General features: G+C 47.3%; 1 protein-coding gene across 3 annotated transcripts in view; it reads left to right on the forward strand.

Moving 5' to 3' along the window:
- LOC123517474 overlaps positions 1–17,603 on the forward strand; it is a 117,213-nt gene that overhangs the window by 48,597 nt on the left and 51,013 nt on the right. For all 3 annotated transcript variants that reach the window (XM_045277562.1, XM_045277563.1, XM_045277561.1), the window contains one exon: positions 602–746. In XM_045277562.1, the coding sequence (XP_045133497.1) occupies positions 602–746 (145 nt within the window). The remainder of the gene's footprint in view (positions 1–601; positions 747–17,603) is intronic.

Here is a 17,603-nt window from a genome sequence, read left to right on the forward strand (position 1 = left end):
AGTTATTTATGAGGCAGGACTGTTGCCCCCTTCCCCCTCTCCCCCTTCTCTGACCTTCACGGTTGGCCCATGTATACCCTTTCCTCCCCACACCCCTTTTTCGGCCACCGGCTACCATCTCCTCCCCTCCTTATCTCCCGAGCCCTCCTCACTGCAGCCCTTTCCTACTTAAAAATCCTTTCGTTATCTTTATAGCTTATTGTCCATCTTCTCGCTGGCTTTCTGGCTGCCTTATGTTTTTATACTCTCTCTCTCTCTCTCTCTCTCTCTCTCTCTCTCTCTCTCTCTCTCTCTCTCTCTCTCTCTCTCTCTCTCTCTCTCTCTCTCTCTCTCTCTCTCTCTCTCTTTATATAGCGATTCTTAAGGAGACTTGGCCATAAATGAAGAGTAGTAAGGAATTTTCTAAAAGGATTCTGGAATGTTAATAGAGAAGCCTTGTTATCAGGGATTACTTGTTTACCATTACTACTACTACTACTACTACTACTACTACTACTACTACTACTACTACTACTACTACTACTACTACTACTACTACTACTACTACTACTACTACTACTACTCTCATCACTCATTCTTCCCGTCTTGTCCCTCCCTCCAGTGCACCAGCGAGCAGTGTGAGTTTACCCTGAACCCCGAAGTGTGCAACTACTGCATCCACCCCAACACCGACTACACCTTCAGCGTGGCCGCCGTGCTTTCCGACTCCCAGCTGGGCCCCGCCATCTCCATCAACAAGAAGATCGGTGAGTACTGTACTACGGGTTGTGTTCCCCATGTCTCTATCAGCCCAGCCGTCCAGCATCGTCCTTACACCTTTGCGCCGCACCTCTACTATTTTCAAAAGGCTCCAGTTGAAATAATACGGGTTTTTAAATGTGTTTTTAAGGTTTTAATGACGGAGTAACGAGATTTCTTCCGTTAATAACAGGAGAAATACTTTTGAAAAACCGGCTAATTATCGCTGTGGCCTCTGAGAATAGTCATGGTGAGAGAATAGAGAGTTTTACAATATCGACTAGGGTTTCTTGCAGCGCCGTTCTGTAGCACTGCTCCTGTCCCGTCCCCCGCTGCTCACACTCCAGCGTCTGAACCCTCGCAGCCATAACCTTCATCACAGTTGACCAGTGCACGGTCGAGGCAATATTTACAGCAGTCATTCCGTTGTTGTGTTGATATTAGGGGCAGTTAGGCCATCATCCCCGGGGCGCACCTTCAGCCTGCTCGTGACGAAGGGCGGTCAGAAGGCGTGGTGTACTTGGTAGAGGCACTGGTTCAATATAAGGTTGGGTCTGGCTCCGCGGTGACGCCCTGCTGCTCCCACACCATAACGCGACAAGCTGTTATACCACTTCCTTGATCGTCTGCCTCACTCTTTTAGATAACGGTCCCTCATTCTCCCAGAGTCTTGGGTAACGCCATACCTCTGAAAAATGTGTCCTAACAATATTACTCCTGATTGAAACAAGTGTGAAAGCTTAATACGAGTACTTTGATATCACTATCCCATGTTTTTTGTTATATTTTTGATCTGGACAACTTGAAATTCGTGCAAGTCATAAAAAAATATTCAGACTGTTTCATATGAATCTTTAAAGAGTATACATTGATAAGCCTTTTAAGCCCAGGGCGGGCACCAGCACACCATCGCTAAGTCATGGCAGAGAGTGACTGTCAATGGTGACCTACCTAAAGTTATCCTGCCGCCGCCAGGTGATGCCCAACTTGTCTTTTTATGCCTTTTGTGCCAGCCAGCAGGGCGTGCTTGCCTGCCGGTCTGTTCGTGGCCGCCACTCTCCCAACCAGGACAGACATTTGAATTGAAATCATGCTGCCGCTGACCTCGATTTACGTATATACACTATCTTCTTCCTCTTCCTGACCTCCCCGATCCCGTTTTCTCTCATCTCCAAGTAACAGCGGGGGAGAAAGCGGCTGGCGACGATGCACTCCCCCGCCGCCCGCCGCACGCCCGCGCACCTCGGCCGCATTCCTCCGTGCGTCGAGCCTCCGTCGCCAGGACCTCAACATTGGTATTCCTTACTCGATCGCCGCCCGCCGCCCGCCGCCCCTTTCCCGCCACCTCGCCGCCCCGCCGCCCTCCTCTCCGTCTTTCTGACCGCACCCGAGCTCCGCCTGGTCGTGACCCGCGAGTTAGATGAAGAAAAATTGCGGTTGTACCCTTTTATAGGTACTGCAGATAACAAAAGTTATGTGGGCCGGTAACGAGCTTATCTGTTAAAGAGAGAAATATACAAGGGAGTGAGAATAGCCGCTAATGGACATAACAAATTGTCGTGGTTCACAGCTATAGGAGAGTAACAAGACTAAGAGAACCATAACAATGATACATGGGAGTGTGTACTATATATATAGTTTGCTTACTGAATACTCTCTCATCACCTCGATGCTCGTTCATCAGCAGCAGGAGACGTGGAGATGGAGGGAAGGATGACACGTGATAGTTGAGTAATATAAGAAAGCAGGAAGGGCAAAAACAGTGTCGCGGTGGTCAGGCATACGGAAGTAGTGACGCGTCCCGCCCAAAACTCTCCCCGGTGACGCTGATTTCTCGTTTGTCGCTTAAATGTCATCCGGATACTTCATCTTCGTTTATGCTTCAGCCAAGCGGAACGTGGCGGGGTGGGGCGGGTGGGGGAGGGACGGCACGGGGCTCAGAGCGGTCACTATAAACACACGCGTGGCAAAGTACGAGTTTGAGTTCAACAAAGGGCCCAGTCGTCATAAAATTGAATAAGTAAATAAGTAGATAAAAGATAAACATATGATTTATTTCAAGTAACAGCAGGCCAACCATTTATCTTGACTACATTATTCAGGTATGAAAAGTTGAACTGGGCAAGCTCTCTGGAATTCAGAGGAAGAGTAGGGCAGGAGGGAAAAGAATAAGAAAAAGATGAGGAAGAGGAGGAGGTGGAGTAAGAGGTGTGAGGGGCAGGTGTCACATGAACCTCCCAGACAGGTAGGTCTGGCTGCCCCACCACACCTGTGTCATCCAACACCTCGTGCTGCCCGCTGTGGGTGCCCTCCACCCTCCCACCGCCATCATTGTGCCGCCACCACCACACGGGCCGTGTTGCTTGCTTTCTTCCTTCCCTTCATTGTACGCTGAGGCATTCACCATTTTATTTTACTTCAATATATTTTAGTGGCGCTTTTCTTTATATTGCTAATGATCATGCGAGTATCTGGTATCTTATTACACATACTAATTAGAGTTTCATCTTAATTACTACCAATACATCTAGCCAATTTATTTAATGATTCCGAGCGCGAATAGCAACAACCAGATGCGAAAATGGTAAGAAGACACTTTAGCTTCGTGATAAAGTAAGAGACTAGAAAAGAATAATCTGATTCTAACGTATAATGTTTCGTAAAAAAAATAAATAAAAGATAATCTAGGTCTTGGCGCGACATGATACTTTCCTCCTAAATAATTGTGCTCACCAAAAGAATGCGTGGAAAAAAAAAATGACGACGAGAACGTTTTCTTAATTAAATTATAGTGTATATATTTCTTGGTTAGTAGTGTTGTATTTCCTTAGGTCAGAGACAGGTGATAGTATCTCAACCTTGTTGTGGCGAGGAATTCTTCCTAACAGGATACAGAATCACGTCTTGTTTTGGAACTTATCAGACAATCTATCGTGAGGACGCTGTGGCCGATTGGAGGTAGTTGTGAATGAAACATGGCCAGAAGGATGAGTATTTTATTTCAGACTAGTATCGCAGTGACATAGTCCTCTAATCAAGCTACTGTCAATCTAGTCCACTATAAAGAACTCAATTTTGTAATAGCGTTACCTTTACTATGTGTCTGTCTCATTCTGTAGTGGGTCAGAATTTTTTGAAAGTGTAGACTTTTAAATCTAGAATTTTATGTGACAAAATCCTTAACTCAGTGACAATGAGAGAACGTCCATAAAACTGTACAGCGTCATCTGTTCGTAACTCAGATAAGAATTGATCAAAGATCTCAGGATTCAGATAACTAAACACCTGTAGTGCCTTCTGTAAGCTTCCTTCAATTACAATCAGGATTCAGTATGCTATATTTAATAAACAGAAATGACCTCTTAGTAGAGAGAGAGAGAGAGAGAGATTGCTATAATCAACTTATTACGCAAAGAAGCATCAAACAGTCAATATAAGATACAAGAGATATTACTAAACGCACGGAAAGATTTTTTGTACAGAAAATAATGAAATCAGGTTCAAAAAGCCGAAATTTGGAGAGAGAGAGAGAGAGAGAGAGAGAGAGAGAGAGCGCTTATTACACCCTTTCACTCGAGCAGGCTTCATCATCCAAGGCCCGACTGAGCAAATTAAAGCAGCAATGAAGCAGCATATAAGTACGTTGCGAAACCGTGCGAGGGCCGCCGGACGAAGCATAGCGTGAAGCAATGAAGCACATCCCGCCACCGGTCCGGAAGTAATGGTACGAAGCAATAGGAACCGGACGGAATTGCGACTCTTGACCTGGCCACGTGTTGCGAAGTGCTCGTGATGTGGTGATGGTGGTGATGGTGGTGGTGGTGGTGGTGGTGGTTGGAATAGTAATGATCGGTGTAGTAATAATGGTAGCGGTTGCAGAAGTAGTAATAGTAGTAATAGTAGTAGTAATAATAAAAATTAGAATCATGTTAACAGAAATTATAGTCATGATAGTGGGAAAAGCAAATACATGAAAGAATTGAGCAGTAATAATAATAATAATAATAATAATAATAATAATAATAATGATAATAATAATAATACATAACACTAACAGAAAAAAAAACAGAAAAAAGAAAATGAAATAATCTACGTTTATATAAAAAAAAAAATCCCCAGAAACTGCAAACGAAAACAAGAGAAAAAGAAAAGAAATTATAAAAAAAAAACCACAATATAAGAGAAAACCAACACGAAACAATACCTCTTACTTTTCTTTGTACGAACACACACACACACACACACACACACACACACACACACACACACACACACCTCAAACCCACATCTCAATTACCCGCGTATTGGAACGAGCAACTTCAAACTACCTTATGATAATCTTTCTCTCACCTGCCGTACTCTCATTACTCAGGGTGCGAGTATATGTTGGTAAATGTAAAGGAGGCGAAACCAGTTAATGAGGAGGGTGAAGATAAGGACTTAATAACACGGTAAGGGGAAAGTGAAGCGTAAGGCACCTGTGTAACGGAAGGCAGGTGAGGGGAAGGTGCATGCAAGTCACTAGCTGCTGATCAGGTGTGCTAATGTGTGCGTCAGGAAGCTGTTATCTGATGGAGAGTGTGTGTGTATTACTGAGCGCGAGGGACGGTAGGGTGTGTGTATATGTGTGTGTGTGTGTGTGTGTGTTTTGTTGTAGCACACAAGATTAAACTTCGTATTATCCTGTCTGCTTTTATCTTACTTTCAGGCATGGCTGGTATTTATGTGTGTGTGTGTGTGTGTGTGTGTGTGTGTGTGTGTGTGTGTGTGTGTGTGTGTGTGTGTGTGTGTGTGTGTGTGTGTGTGCGTGTGTGTGTTATCTAATTGTCAGTATACACGGGGTTAGCGTCAGTCTCGCAATATTCTGTCTTCCTTCATTCAACTTTTACCCAAATTTATTCACATTATTCTGATATCTTAGTCTTAGGAATGTGGATGTTACGGGTACTGTTGTGTGTGTGTGTGTGTGTGTGTGTGTGTGTGTGTGTGTGTGTGTGTGTGTGTGTGTGTGTGTGTGTCGGGGAGGACAAGGAACTGCCTTCGGCGGCGACATGGCGGCGGTGTCCTGCTTGGGCCTCCTTAGGACTGGAGGTGAAGAAAAAAGTGGGTCACCAGGACACTAAAGGTTCTTGGAGGCCTGGAGGCAGCGGCAGAGGGAGAAAGGAAGGGATGGAAGGAAGGCAGAAGCAAAAAATATATATCTTCAAGCAGGACTTTTATGGGTTTCCCTCCGAGGCAGAAAAGGGTGACTCACTAATGTATTTCGTCGAGTTTTCTTTTCGTTTTCTTCCGAGCACAGGGCGCGTTTCCTTCATTAGGCTTCCATATCAGCGACCTCAACTAGACAGGAGACATGAGCCACGGAGAAAGAAAGTGCAGTGACATAGAAGGAGATGGATGGAGGGAAGCTTACACGGATTAACGGAAAGATAAAGACAGGAGTTGGGAGCAGAACGTGAGGGAAGGTACGGGAAGAAGAGAAGAGAAGAGAAGAGAAGAGGGGAGGAAAGGAGGGAAGCGTTGAGAACAAGCATGAAAAGAATAGTGAGAAGCGAGAGAAAAGGCTGCGGCGTGTACACAAGGAAAGAGAAAGTAGGTAATAATTCTTAATGATATGGAGAGGGAGAGGCCTAAAAATTGATGCTAAACAGTGTGAATAAGCATTAATGAGCTGCGGACTGAGGCTTAGGACTCGTACTTGTTGACACTAAGGTGGTGTGCGACTGTAGACCAGCAGACCATTAAGCGGATAAGGGAGGGAGGGACTGATCATTTACAACACTATGATGAGCACAAGGCACCACTCATTGACGCGCCGGTGTGAAATACGAACAATAATGAATACTACCTCTTGGGGAACTTTGTCGGGTTGAAGATTGTAGCATTACTCTGGTATCTCGGAGGTCTGTTTGTTATTTGTTTTCTTTTCGGGTAGATCGTGAATGCAGAAGAAAACACTTACTTGATGATCTGAACAAAAATTACTTGTTACATGATCAAACGCGTGTACATGCAATAATCTCAGAGTGTTTGCTGTAAGTGGAAAGAAAAGGATTTACTTAAATAATCTGACCACAAGTTGATTCACACATGGATGCACGCACCTATAGAGTAACCTAACCATGAAGATTGTGGATGGAGAACAAAACACTTAATAATCTGACCACAAGTTGCTTCACACATGGGGTACACACATATAGAGTAACTTAAGTACGCCTGAGTACATGTGTATACAGTTTTCACCGAGATTCAACTATATGATAAATAATAACCAATATCTGAATACACACCATGTTTATAAAAGAAAATATGATACGAATAATACATTTGTTGATACCAAAAAAAGTAAGACATATTGCTTGACGTAATGTCCATCCCTTTACGTCCAAACACTAACACTGGAAACTGGAAGATGTAGAAATATAGTATAAGGAAGACGAATTTGGAAATGTCTTTTACCTACTGAACATCTGAAGAAAAACAAACGAAGGAAAATGGAAGGTTGAGGAAAGTGAGTAAGAAAGGAGGAAAAAGAAACGCAAAAAACAACTAGGAAAGGCGGAAAACAGAGAGTGAACATGAGAAATAAAGTAAGAGTGAGGCGTGCAATACTCGTAATGGAGAGAAGAGGGAAGGTGGTGGAAGGAATGTGGAAGAGAGTGAGTGAGAGAATGTATGAGTGAAGGACGAAGGGAGGAAGTGAGACATGGAGTGAGTGAATGAGTGACCTATGAATCTCGAGAGGGCATGTAGGCGGAACTCAAAACTACAGCAGTGAGTCACGTGGGCGGTGGCGGTGGCGGTGGCGGTGAGTCGGCGAGGACACGGGGGCGGAGGGGTTCATGGTACACTTGACAAAAACACAACCTATGCCCGACCCCACCCTGGCTGGAATGCTTCGTGGTAGGCAGGTTACTACTACTACTACGTCTGGGTGTCTGGGTGTGTGCGTGTGTGTGTGTGTGTGTGTGTGCGCGTGTGTGCGTGTGTGTATGTCGCGTCTCGAAACACGGTCTAATCTCCCTTTGCGCTACACAATTAAGGAAAAGAAAATTGTACATGCGTAAAGGATAAGTACTCGTCTCCACTGCGTCTTCATCAGTTAACACACACGTCAGAGGAAGAGAGAAAAGAAGGAGGAAGCAACAACAAACTTTCCCCACTGCACCACCGCCACCACCAAATGCAACCTTCCCGCCCGCCCAGAAATGTCACAGGTAGAGGATAAGGACACGCAAAGAATACTGAGGAGAATATCAATCGCATGAAAGTAAAGGTGAAGCCAATAAACAAAATGGAGCTATGTAACCTTGAGGCGCCAACACTACAGAGCGCTCGGTGGAGGGTCGACTTGTTAGGAAGCGTGAGGTGGGTGGCGGAGGTTGAGGGCGGTGTGGTGCGAGGGCGTGTGAAGGCTATAGGGGTAGGATAGTCTAAGGGCGGGTGGGCGGCGTCTGTCAAGATATCCTAACGTGCTTTTCTTCCACCATGACCTCACTGGGAGAGAGAGAAAGAGAGAGAGAGAGAGAGAGAGAGAGAGAGAGAGAGAGAGAGAGAGGGAGAGGGGAGGCATAAAGGAGTGGAGGACACGAGAACACAAATTAAAACCTGTTCTTTCCTTTGGTTCCGCGGTTTTTGCGAAGGTAAAAGATAAAGTCTCACTAAAGTCTCACTACTGGAGAATTGAAAATGTTTTAAAGCCGGAGAAATAAACTCAAGGTAGAGATAATGACTTCTAATAATCGGAGACCTTGGCGAGGAAATGATTGGTTAAAAGATTATGTGTTTATAAATGTTTGTGTATAACGAAGAACTTTGGGTGTGTGAAGAACGACCCATGGCATTTTTTCTTCCTTCATTATTTCACTTCTTCTCTTATCCCTCCTTTCACTTATCCACTCTCCTCCCTTCATTGATTTCTTCTTGATTTTTCATTCCTCCATTCTTTCATTCCGTCACTCATATCACCTCTCTCACACATACTCCTCTTTTCTTCTTCCCTTTTTTCTTCCTCCCTGCATTCCTTTTCCTCTTTCGATTGTTTCCTGCAAATATTGTCTCATTCCTTCACTCACACATCTCTTGGAAGGAAAACCGCATTGCATGTTTCTGCGTTTAAGATACTGAAAAGCAGAAAATGTAGATGTGTGTGTGTGTGTGTGTGTGTGTGTGTGTGTGGCCATAAGTCGTTCGACCAACACCACCACCAGCCCACAAAATACATGTTACAAATCGGTCCGTTGAAGGTCGGGTCAACCCTTCCGGATCCCTCCTTTTGGTGAGCAGTCGTCACTCTTTTTTTCCTTTACACTTGTAAGAGAAAACTTGAAGGGAGGACCTGAAGGGGGTAACCTCGGTAAATCATCATACATTATGGCTCAACGTATATTTTGAGGCGACCCTGAGCTCTTCGTCAACAGTTCCGTGTCGCCGGTTACGTTCGTCTTGATAGATTCCCGCGACCTTGCTTATATATTCATGTGTTCTGTTTTCCCGCCAATTTACACTCCCCCACATGTTCTCCTTCTCCCTCCCTCCCTTTCTCTGTCTTTTACTTGTCCCGCCCTTCGCTCCTCTACCTCTTTCTAAGTCTTTCTGTACCTGAGGTTTCCGTGTTCTTTTGTCTCTTACTCTCGCTGGTTTCCTGGCTATCATTGTTTCTGTGCCCACGATGCCGCGACACCGCCATCACCACCACCACCGTTACATGCCGCCAGTACCTGTAATATCCTGCAAGCTGCAAATGGACGTCGTGTCTGAATCATAATACTTAGAGGACAATCAGTTAAATGCGAACAGGTGGCGGGGCACGGGGCTGAAGCAACAAGAGAGAGAGAGAGAGAGAGAGAGAGAGAGAGAGAGAGAGATGAAGGGGAGGAGGGGAGAGATTATGGGGAGAGAAAGAGTTGGTGGATGTAAGGAGGGATTGGGCACTGGGTCAGGGCGCCGGGATCCACCCCACGGGTAGAAGCGGAACACTTTCCAGGCCGCTGTCACCTGCCCGGCGAGACCTTTCCTTGTGGTGCGCTCGTAAGGGTGAGTTTATGTTTGGAAATTGATGATTATTTAGAAAATGTTCAGTGACGGTGTAGGTAATGTTTGGGTGCTGGTGGTGGTGGTAGAATTCAGGGAGCTTTGGGTATTCACAACGCCTTCCAGGAATGTGTTGTGAGTCATCTGTGTGCCGAGAAAAAATAAATTAATGTATTGTCGACTCAGTTTTCTGCAGAAAAAGAAGACTCTTCTTAGCGCTGACTGAAAACGAAATGGATGGAATAGAGTCCCACTTGCGGCGTGCAAGTAAGGTCATAACATTGCACTCCACTAGCCTATCCGCCTTACCTTCCCACAAAATGACCCTCGAACCCCTGACCTTTTAGGTCAAGATCCGCAGTCTCTAATAACTGCACCGCCTGACCCTCTGAATGAGGACGAATAACAAAAACCATAAGGCCAACCTGCCGGCGGTGGCGCGGGGCAAAGTATGCACCAGCCAGGTTATGGCCCTGAACAGGATACTCTCTCCGGCCTGACAAATAAACGTAATTCCACACCACTCCCATTAGCTCCGATGTTGCCTTAAATGTATTCGAGATATTCCTGAGCCAAGGGCGAGGCTGGACCGGCCTGGGCTTGGCCGTAACGGTCCTGTCACGGCCCAGTTATGAGCATCAATATGAACGGTCCCACAACTGAGGTGAGGTCAGGTTAATGAAGAAGGAACTAAGAAATTGAGAAGGAAGTGTGTGTGTGTGTGTGTGTGTGTGTGTGTGTGTGTGTGTGTGTGTGGTCGCATTGATCCTGTGGGTTGGGCAGAGGAAGAGGTGGTTGGACGGCGAGGAGGAGGAAGAGGAGGAGGAGGAGGAGAGGTAAGAAGCCAGGGCGAGAGGGAGGAAGGGAGAGCGGGCGGGAGGGAGGGAGGGATGAGTAACAGTGGCTGACAATGTATCCATTTCACCTCCTGTTGTTAGCGCAGCGGGGAACAATAAACGCAGCGTGTATATGTAAAAGAAAAGAATAAGCTGAGGATGACGCCGGTATAAATCCTGGCGAAACAATAACGCGGCGGGAAACAAATGATCATCGCGGCTCAGGCGAATACCAGCGTCTCTGTAATTACATCGTTAAGAGAGCAGACGGTGTGTCGTAATAATTCTCCTCCCTCTACTCTCTCTCTCTCTCTCTCTCTCTCTCTCTCTCTCTCTCTCTCTCTCTCTCTCTCTCTCTCTCTCTCTCTCTCTCTCTCTCTCTCTCTCTCTCTCCTATCTAAGACAAAAGAATATAATGAAAGAAAAGGGAAAGAGGGAATATATTCATGATAAAATGTTGGAAATGAAAGTAGATGGACGATAGTAAGAAGATAGAGAGAGAGAGAGAGAGAGAGAGAGAGAGAGAGAGAGAGAGAGAGAGAGAGAGAGAGACTCGATATCTAACCGTGAGGACAGACCTATATGATATACAGTACCATTTATACAAACATTGCACTTAAAACAGTGACTAGCGAATGTTCCTCACTCCCACCCTCCTACCCTGTCCTACCCTGCCCTGCCCTGCCCTGCCCTGGCCGCCTCCCCACTGCTCTCACCTGGCCGTCACCGTGAAGCAATGCTGTGTCGTGGAAGCGAGACGACGGAGATATATCGGTCAAAATTCCTGTGGGGCACTAATTATTGTCGCTTCATTAACCTCTCTCTCTCTCTCTCTCTCTCTCTCTCTCTCTCTCTCTCTCTCTCTCTCTCTCTCTCTCTCTCTCTCTCTCTCTCTCTCTCTCTCTCTCTCTCTCGTTCTCTCTCTTTTTGTTGGATTGCTTTGAGAGTTCCGTGGGTTCTCACCGCCATAATTCTGACCTAGATTCCTGCATGGATTTTACCTTTAGCTTATTATCTTGTTTATTTTTTCTGTACATTATGATTGATTCAGTTCGGTTTGTAAGAGATGCGCCGCGTTGCATTACGAAGAGGAGTCTGTTGGCACGGTGACAACACGCGCCTAACGGTTCTTTTCCTTTGTATTCACACCACGCGCGGTAAGATGGGCCAGCATGTAAATAATTGGTATAAGACTGAACAGGTGCGATCGAGGCAGAGACAGATAAGAGCCGTTGTGTTAAAGCCTTCGAAGTGGGTCTGGTAGTGGTGAGTGTGGTGGCCGGGCTGGGCAGGCGGGCACGGAGTGGTGAGGGAGGAAGGGGTAGAGGCAGCCACCTACCCCTGGCCAGGTAGTGATGCCTAATAGTCGCATTCCTCTCGTTCCTCCACACTCCTCTCGGCTCTGTCCCCGAGGGAAGGAAGGAGGAGGAAGGGAGAAACTTGGGGTTGGATGGGGAAGATTCTCGGCAAGAAGAAGAAAGATGGAGGTAAAAAGAGAGGTTTAGGAGAGTGAAGATGATAGGCTCAAGGACTAAAAGGACGGGAGGAACCTGATAAAGAATACGCACTGCAAGAACGGATGGCGGGTAAGTGCAAGGAGGGAAGGAAAGGTGGTGTTTAATTGCAATAACATAATTTTGGCGAGAATTTTATGAGGGCATAGCCATAAGGGATGTTTGGCCGCGGGTGAGTTCCATGATTTAGGAATAGGGAAGGAATGGTGACGTGGGGAAGGAGATGAGCAGAATACATAATGGGAAGGAATGCCTGTCTCTCATGCCAGCCACTAGCCAGTCCCTCCATCTTTCCTTCCTTCCCTTCAACGGGGCAACAACTGCAGAGGCGTCACTCCTTCATGTTGCTACTCCATCACAACTCCTGCTCCTCCTCTTTCTGCTTCTCATTTGTACGTACATATCCCGCGTCCTGCACCCACGCTCCTCGTCCCCATCGCCAACCCAGGAGCCGTCACCCTTTCCACGCCGCTATCTGAACCTTGCCACACGCCGAGTCTATCTCATCCGTGCCATCGATTATATTTAAATCTGTTTTGCCACTCCCCCATTCAGGAATGTCCACCACGCCCCCCCTCCTCCTCCTCCTCCTCCTCCTCCTCCTCCTCCTCCTCCTCCTCCTCCTCCTCCTCCTCCTCCTCCGCGGCCTGCGATGTGACACCCCTCCCCCCGCGGGGCAACCGGATCTGGTGAACTTGACTTGGTTTATCTGGGCTCCGCTGTTCTATCGGCAGGCACCTGCCATGTGGTGTGCGTACCTGTGTGAGCGAGGAGGTGGGCGGCAGTGGGCGGCAGTAAGTAGGGAGTAGAGGAAAGTGAGTGGTAGTGGGCGTTGGTGGGTAAGGTAGGCGATGGATGGTGGGTGTTGGTGGGCGGTGGGAGGGAGTGGTGGGCGGCTGTCGGTGTGTTACGGGTGGCTGCATTCGTTCAGTTTAATCATTTATACAAAGGAGATTGGCCAAGGGTTGATGACGATGCTGAGAGGGAGGGAGGGAAGTGGGAAAAAAAAGAAAAGGAAAAACAAAAACCCCAAAACCAATGAATATATGCAAAACAGAACGAGATGATATGATAAGTTCCTCGAATAATCACAGAGCCATTATAACCTAGTCAAGTGTTTTATGTAATGTTCTTTGTCAAGCTGTACAGAGAAACATGTAATGATTTTATTTTTCTCCTTTAATTTCAGGTAAGTTCTCGAAGGAGGTCTCGGTCTTGGTCTCAGTCTTGGTCTTGGTCTTGGTCATCATATGAGACGGTGGTGAGTTTTTACTTCACACTTTCTTGTCCTGAATCTTCCATGACCCAACCAACCTTCCTCCTCTCAACCTCGAGAGATGAGAAGGAGGGAGGGAGGGGGTGACGAAGACGAGGATGAGGAGGAGGATGGGGAGGAGAGAAGAGGTCGAGGTAAGGAGGAGGAAGAGTAGAAGAGAAAAGAGTAGAGAGTCATAGAATTCGAGAGGAGGAAGGGAGAGTAGGAGTAACATGATACGAGTAGTACCTAAATTTTTACTGATGTGTAACTAAAACCTTGTCCAAATAGAGTGTAAACCCTCCACCTCCACCCACGCCATTCATCACCCACGGGGCCACGCTTCATCACCCGCTGTCGTCATGGGTAAAGCACCACATTCACGATTCACCACACGGCCACAGCTGCTTGGAGTGGTGAAGGGAGAGAAGGAGAAGGAGAGGAGGGGCAGGAAGGAAGAGTAGGCTGTGGTTTGCGTTTTCTATTTTACTCTCTCTCTCTCTCTCTCTCTCTCTCTCTCTCTCTCTCTCTCTCTCTCTCTCTTTCTGTGGCCGAGGATTCCACTGTCAGTCGGCGGAGAAGGAGCGTCAATGTCAGCAGGGAACCTCCACCCCATCCCGGAATGCTGAGAGAGAGAGAGAGAGAGAGAGAGCGAGAGACAGACAGACAGAGAGAGAGAGAGAGATGAGAGAATGTGTGTGTGTTTGTATGACATGTTTGTGTGTCTGCGACGTAAATACGAGAGCTATTCATTGTTGTGTAAATATTGTACCTGTGTGTGTGTGTGTGTGTGTGTGTGTGTGTGTGTGTGTGTGTGAGTGTGAGAGACCCAAGGAGCACACGGTTGAGAGAAAGCTGCCAACACGAGACGGAATGTGGGTCACTGATTTGATTCTATTGCCTCTGCATGATCACCTCGACAACACCAACACCAACACCTACACCTGCGAGTCGCACCTGGGGAACCAAGACAAAAGGAGAGGGAGGAAGAACACCTTGGGACAGATGCAATGCCTGTCCTCAACGTACCTTCTCCCTCCCTCCTTCCCTCCCTCCCTCCCTCTCTCTCCTTCCCTCCCTTCCCCCTTAAAGAAACATTCCTCTTCTTCCACTGCACCTTTCTCTCTCTCTCTCTCTCTCTCTCTCTCTCTCTCTCTCTCTCTCTCTCTCTCTCTCTCTCTCTCTCTCTCTCTCTCTCTCTCTCTCTCTCTCTCTCTGCTGAGTTCAGTAGGACATTCTGTACTTTATTTTCTGAGTGACAAAAAAGATATTAGAACAGTGGATTCTGTTATTGTGTTCTTTCTTTCTCAATGATTTGTATGCCCGAGAGAGAGAGAGAGAGAGAGAGAGAGAGAGAGAGAGAGAGAGAGAGAGAGAGTAGGCCAAGATATTCGGGATGAGTAAAGTAGAGAATGTTTTAACAAAGGTGTGCGCGTTTGCAGGCAGGCACATGTACACACACACACACACACACACACACACACACACACACACACACACACACACACACACACACACACACACACACACACACACACACACACACACACACACCAGCGCGTATTACTTAACTGTATGCATTATAAACTGGAGAAAATATGTAAGGCTTCTGTTCAATACAATGCACGCAAGATAACCAATTGAAAACCTGTAATGAGAAGAACATACAGCAATGGTGGTGGTGGTGGTGGTGGTGATAATGGTGATGATAGAAGATGAAGAAGAAGACGAAGTAAAAAGGAAAAAAATAAGATGAAGAAGATGGTAATGATGAACAAGTACAACAATAGCAACATCATCATTAACAATAACAACAACAACACCAACGTTAACGACAACAGGGGTGAAGATGAACAAAGGGACACAGGGAAAAAAAGAGAAGCAGTTTACAGAAAGTTTATATAATGAGGTCACCTACTTAACTAGAGTATTCTGTTCCTCGGGTCTTCACTAATATGAGAGCAGGACAGAAAAACGTGAAGGAGGCGGAGAAAGAGGAAGGGGCGGTGGTTGCTGAGGAGGAGGAGGAAGAGGAGGAGGAGGAGGAGGAGGAGGAGGATGAGGAGAAGGAGGAAAAATATGAGGAAAAGGGGTGGAGGAGGAGAAGAAGGAGGAGGTGCAAGAGGAACTAGAATTGAGAGAAGCATCTTAACTTAAATAAACCCACATCAATAAGAGACGACCGGCTAAGGTATACAGAAAGAATCCAAGGAAGAAAATCAACAGAGAAAATATGAACAGGAGAAAAATGAAGGTAGAAAAAGAGGAAAGTAAATACGAATGGAAAGACAACACAGGATACTTACTGGAAAGATATGATCATGACAGTGGAAAGAAGCAATGGTGAAGACACAGCCCAACTCGATAAGGCAATGTGAACGGTGTGTCTGGCGGGTGATGCAGGCTGGCAGGTGAACACAGCCCTCGCACCCCGCTCACCACCCTCCCAGGACCCCTCACCTCGCATCTGGTCAAAACACACCCATGGAGCGCCCTTCTCCCTGACCTCGGTTGACCCTCGCCACCCTCGGGGGAAGGCTTGGAGCGGAGAGGAAGGAGGGAGCAGGCAGAGGGAGGGGAAGGGCCGTTGCCTGCACTAGTCACGACGCCCTGTTGAATGGCCTGAAGGGAATGCTGCCTGTGGGAGAGGGGAGGGGAAGGACCTGTTGAGGAGAGCGAGAAAAAGAAGGAAGGGAAAGGACCTGTTGAGGAGAGTGAGGAAAGAAGGGCGGCAGAGGGTCTTTGGTGTAAAGAGAAAAGGAAGGAGGGAAAGTAAGAACTCAGGATGGGAGTGCTGGGCATGAGTCTGAAAAGAGGATGAGGTGAAGGTTGTAAAACAGAGATAAAGAGGTGAAAGGAGAGGCAGGCTGAGAGGGCAGTAAAAGGCAGGATGGAAGGCAGTCTTAAGCCGGAAGTTGTGTGTTGCGGAGGAAGAGAAGGCGAGGCTGAAGGAAGGAGGGAAGCATTGTGAGCGTGATCCGTACCGCGCAACGTGAACTCTGGAGAAAGGCGGCTGACGCTCACCGTGCAGGAAACGTTACCGCGCCTCTCATGCCTGAGCCCACGTCTCTACCTGCAAGGAACAAAGGTCACCTCTAGAGTGCGGTTACCGGTCGCCTGCTCCCTGGCCAGTATCCTTGCTGACGCGTCTTGCTGTCGCGCCTCAGTAAGTGCTGCATAAAGCCACTCGAACACCTCGCCTCACCGGTTGTCCTTTCACCGCTGCCGCCTGGACAGGTTACCGACACACCTGCTGATTAGAAGAATGCTGATGCAAATAGCGACATCCTGAGTTGCTCGGGACCCTGACCCTGGCCTGGCAGGGTCACATGAGGACAATGCAGCTCACTCTCCCCTTCCGTCCCAGACATCACCACATACGTACTAGGTCATCCATGGCCGAGAGGTGGACACTTAAGACAGAGCAACAATTGCTGTTTGCCCCCACCCCACCACCAATCGCCAGTCCACACCCTGAGTGTTCGGGTTCAGGCGGGGCATGCGGAGGCCTAAGTTTGGGTAGGTTTATGGTGCGGCCTAACTTATGGGTTAGTAATTACGTGGTGACGCGAGGCAACTCTTGGAGCTTTACACCTGAGGCTCCAACCCTCGCTTATTGTTTTCCTCTTTCAACCCCAACATTAGCAGCGCGGCGACTCCATCCATCCCCGGAGCCCACAGCCGGCAGGCGGAGCCTCAGATTCCGATCCTCAAGGGTGTGTTAGTCACTCTACAAGGGAAAGAAGAGGAGACACAGGAGAATGTTTTGCAACAAGGAGCATTTCTGTATGCTTAACTTGTGTTCTTGCTGGTGACGGGAAGCTTGAGAGAAGGTGACGTCTTATACTCTGAAGTTGACACAACCTGCAATCTTGCGTCTGACGATAATGTAAAATATCGTCGCATGATTTCCAAACATCGCAAGTCATTATCATTGACAGCATAGACTAATTATACTTTCCGTGCGTCCCGCGGTCAGGCAGCGAAATGATTGGCCGCGGTGAGAGGAGGTAAGCCTGGCGCCAGATAGTCGGGTGAGAATGACGTGGAACCGCTGGGAGCCAGTGGCCTCACGTCCCAGTGGCTTCGGGCATTGGCACCCCCACCGGGGCACCGACTAAGCCTAACGACCAACTAGGGCATCAATATGTATGAGGCACACTTCTCCAGCCTCCAACTAAGGTCGCGGTGACCACTGGAGCAGCCAGCATTTTTTATTCCACTTTT

This window comes from Portunus trituberculatus, chromosome 42 (genome assembly GCF_017591435.1).
Source record: "Portunus trituberculatus isolate SZX2019 chromosome 42, ASM1759143v1, whole genome shotgun sequence".
Lineage (NCBI taxonomy): Eukaryota > Metazoa > Arthropoda > Malacostraca > Decapoda > Portunidae > Portunus > Portunus trituberculatus.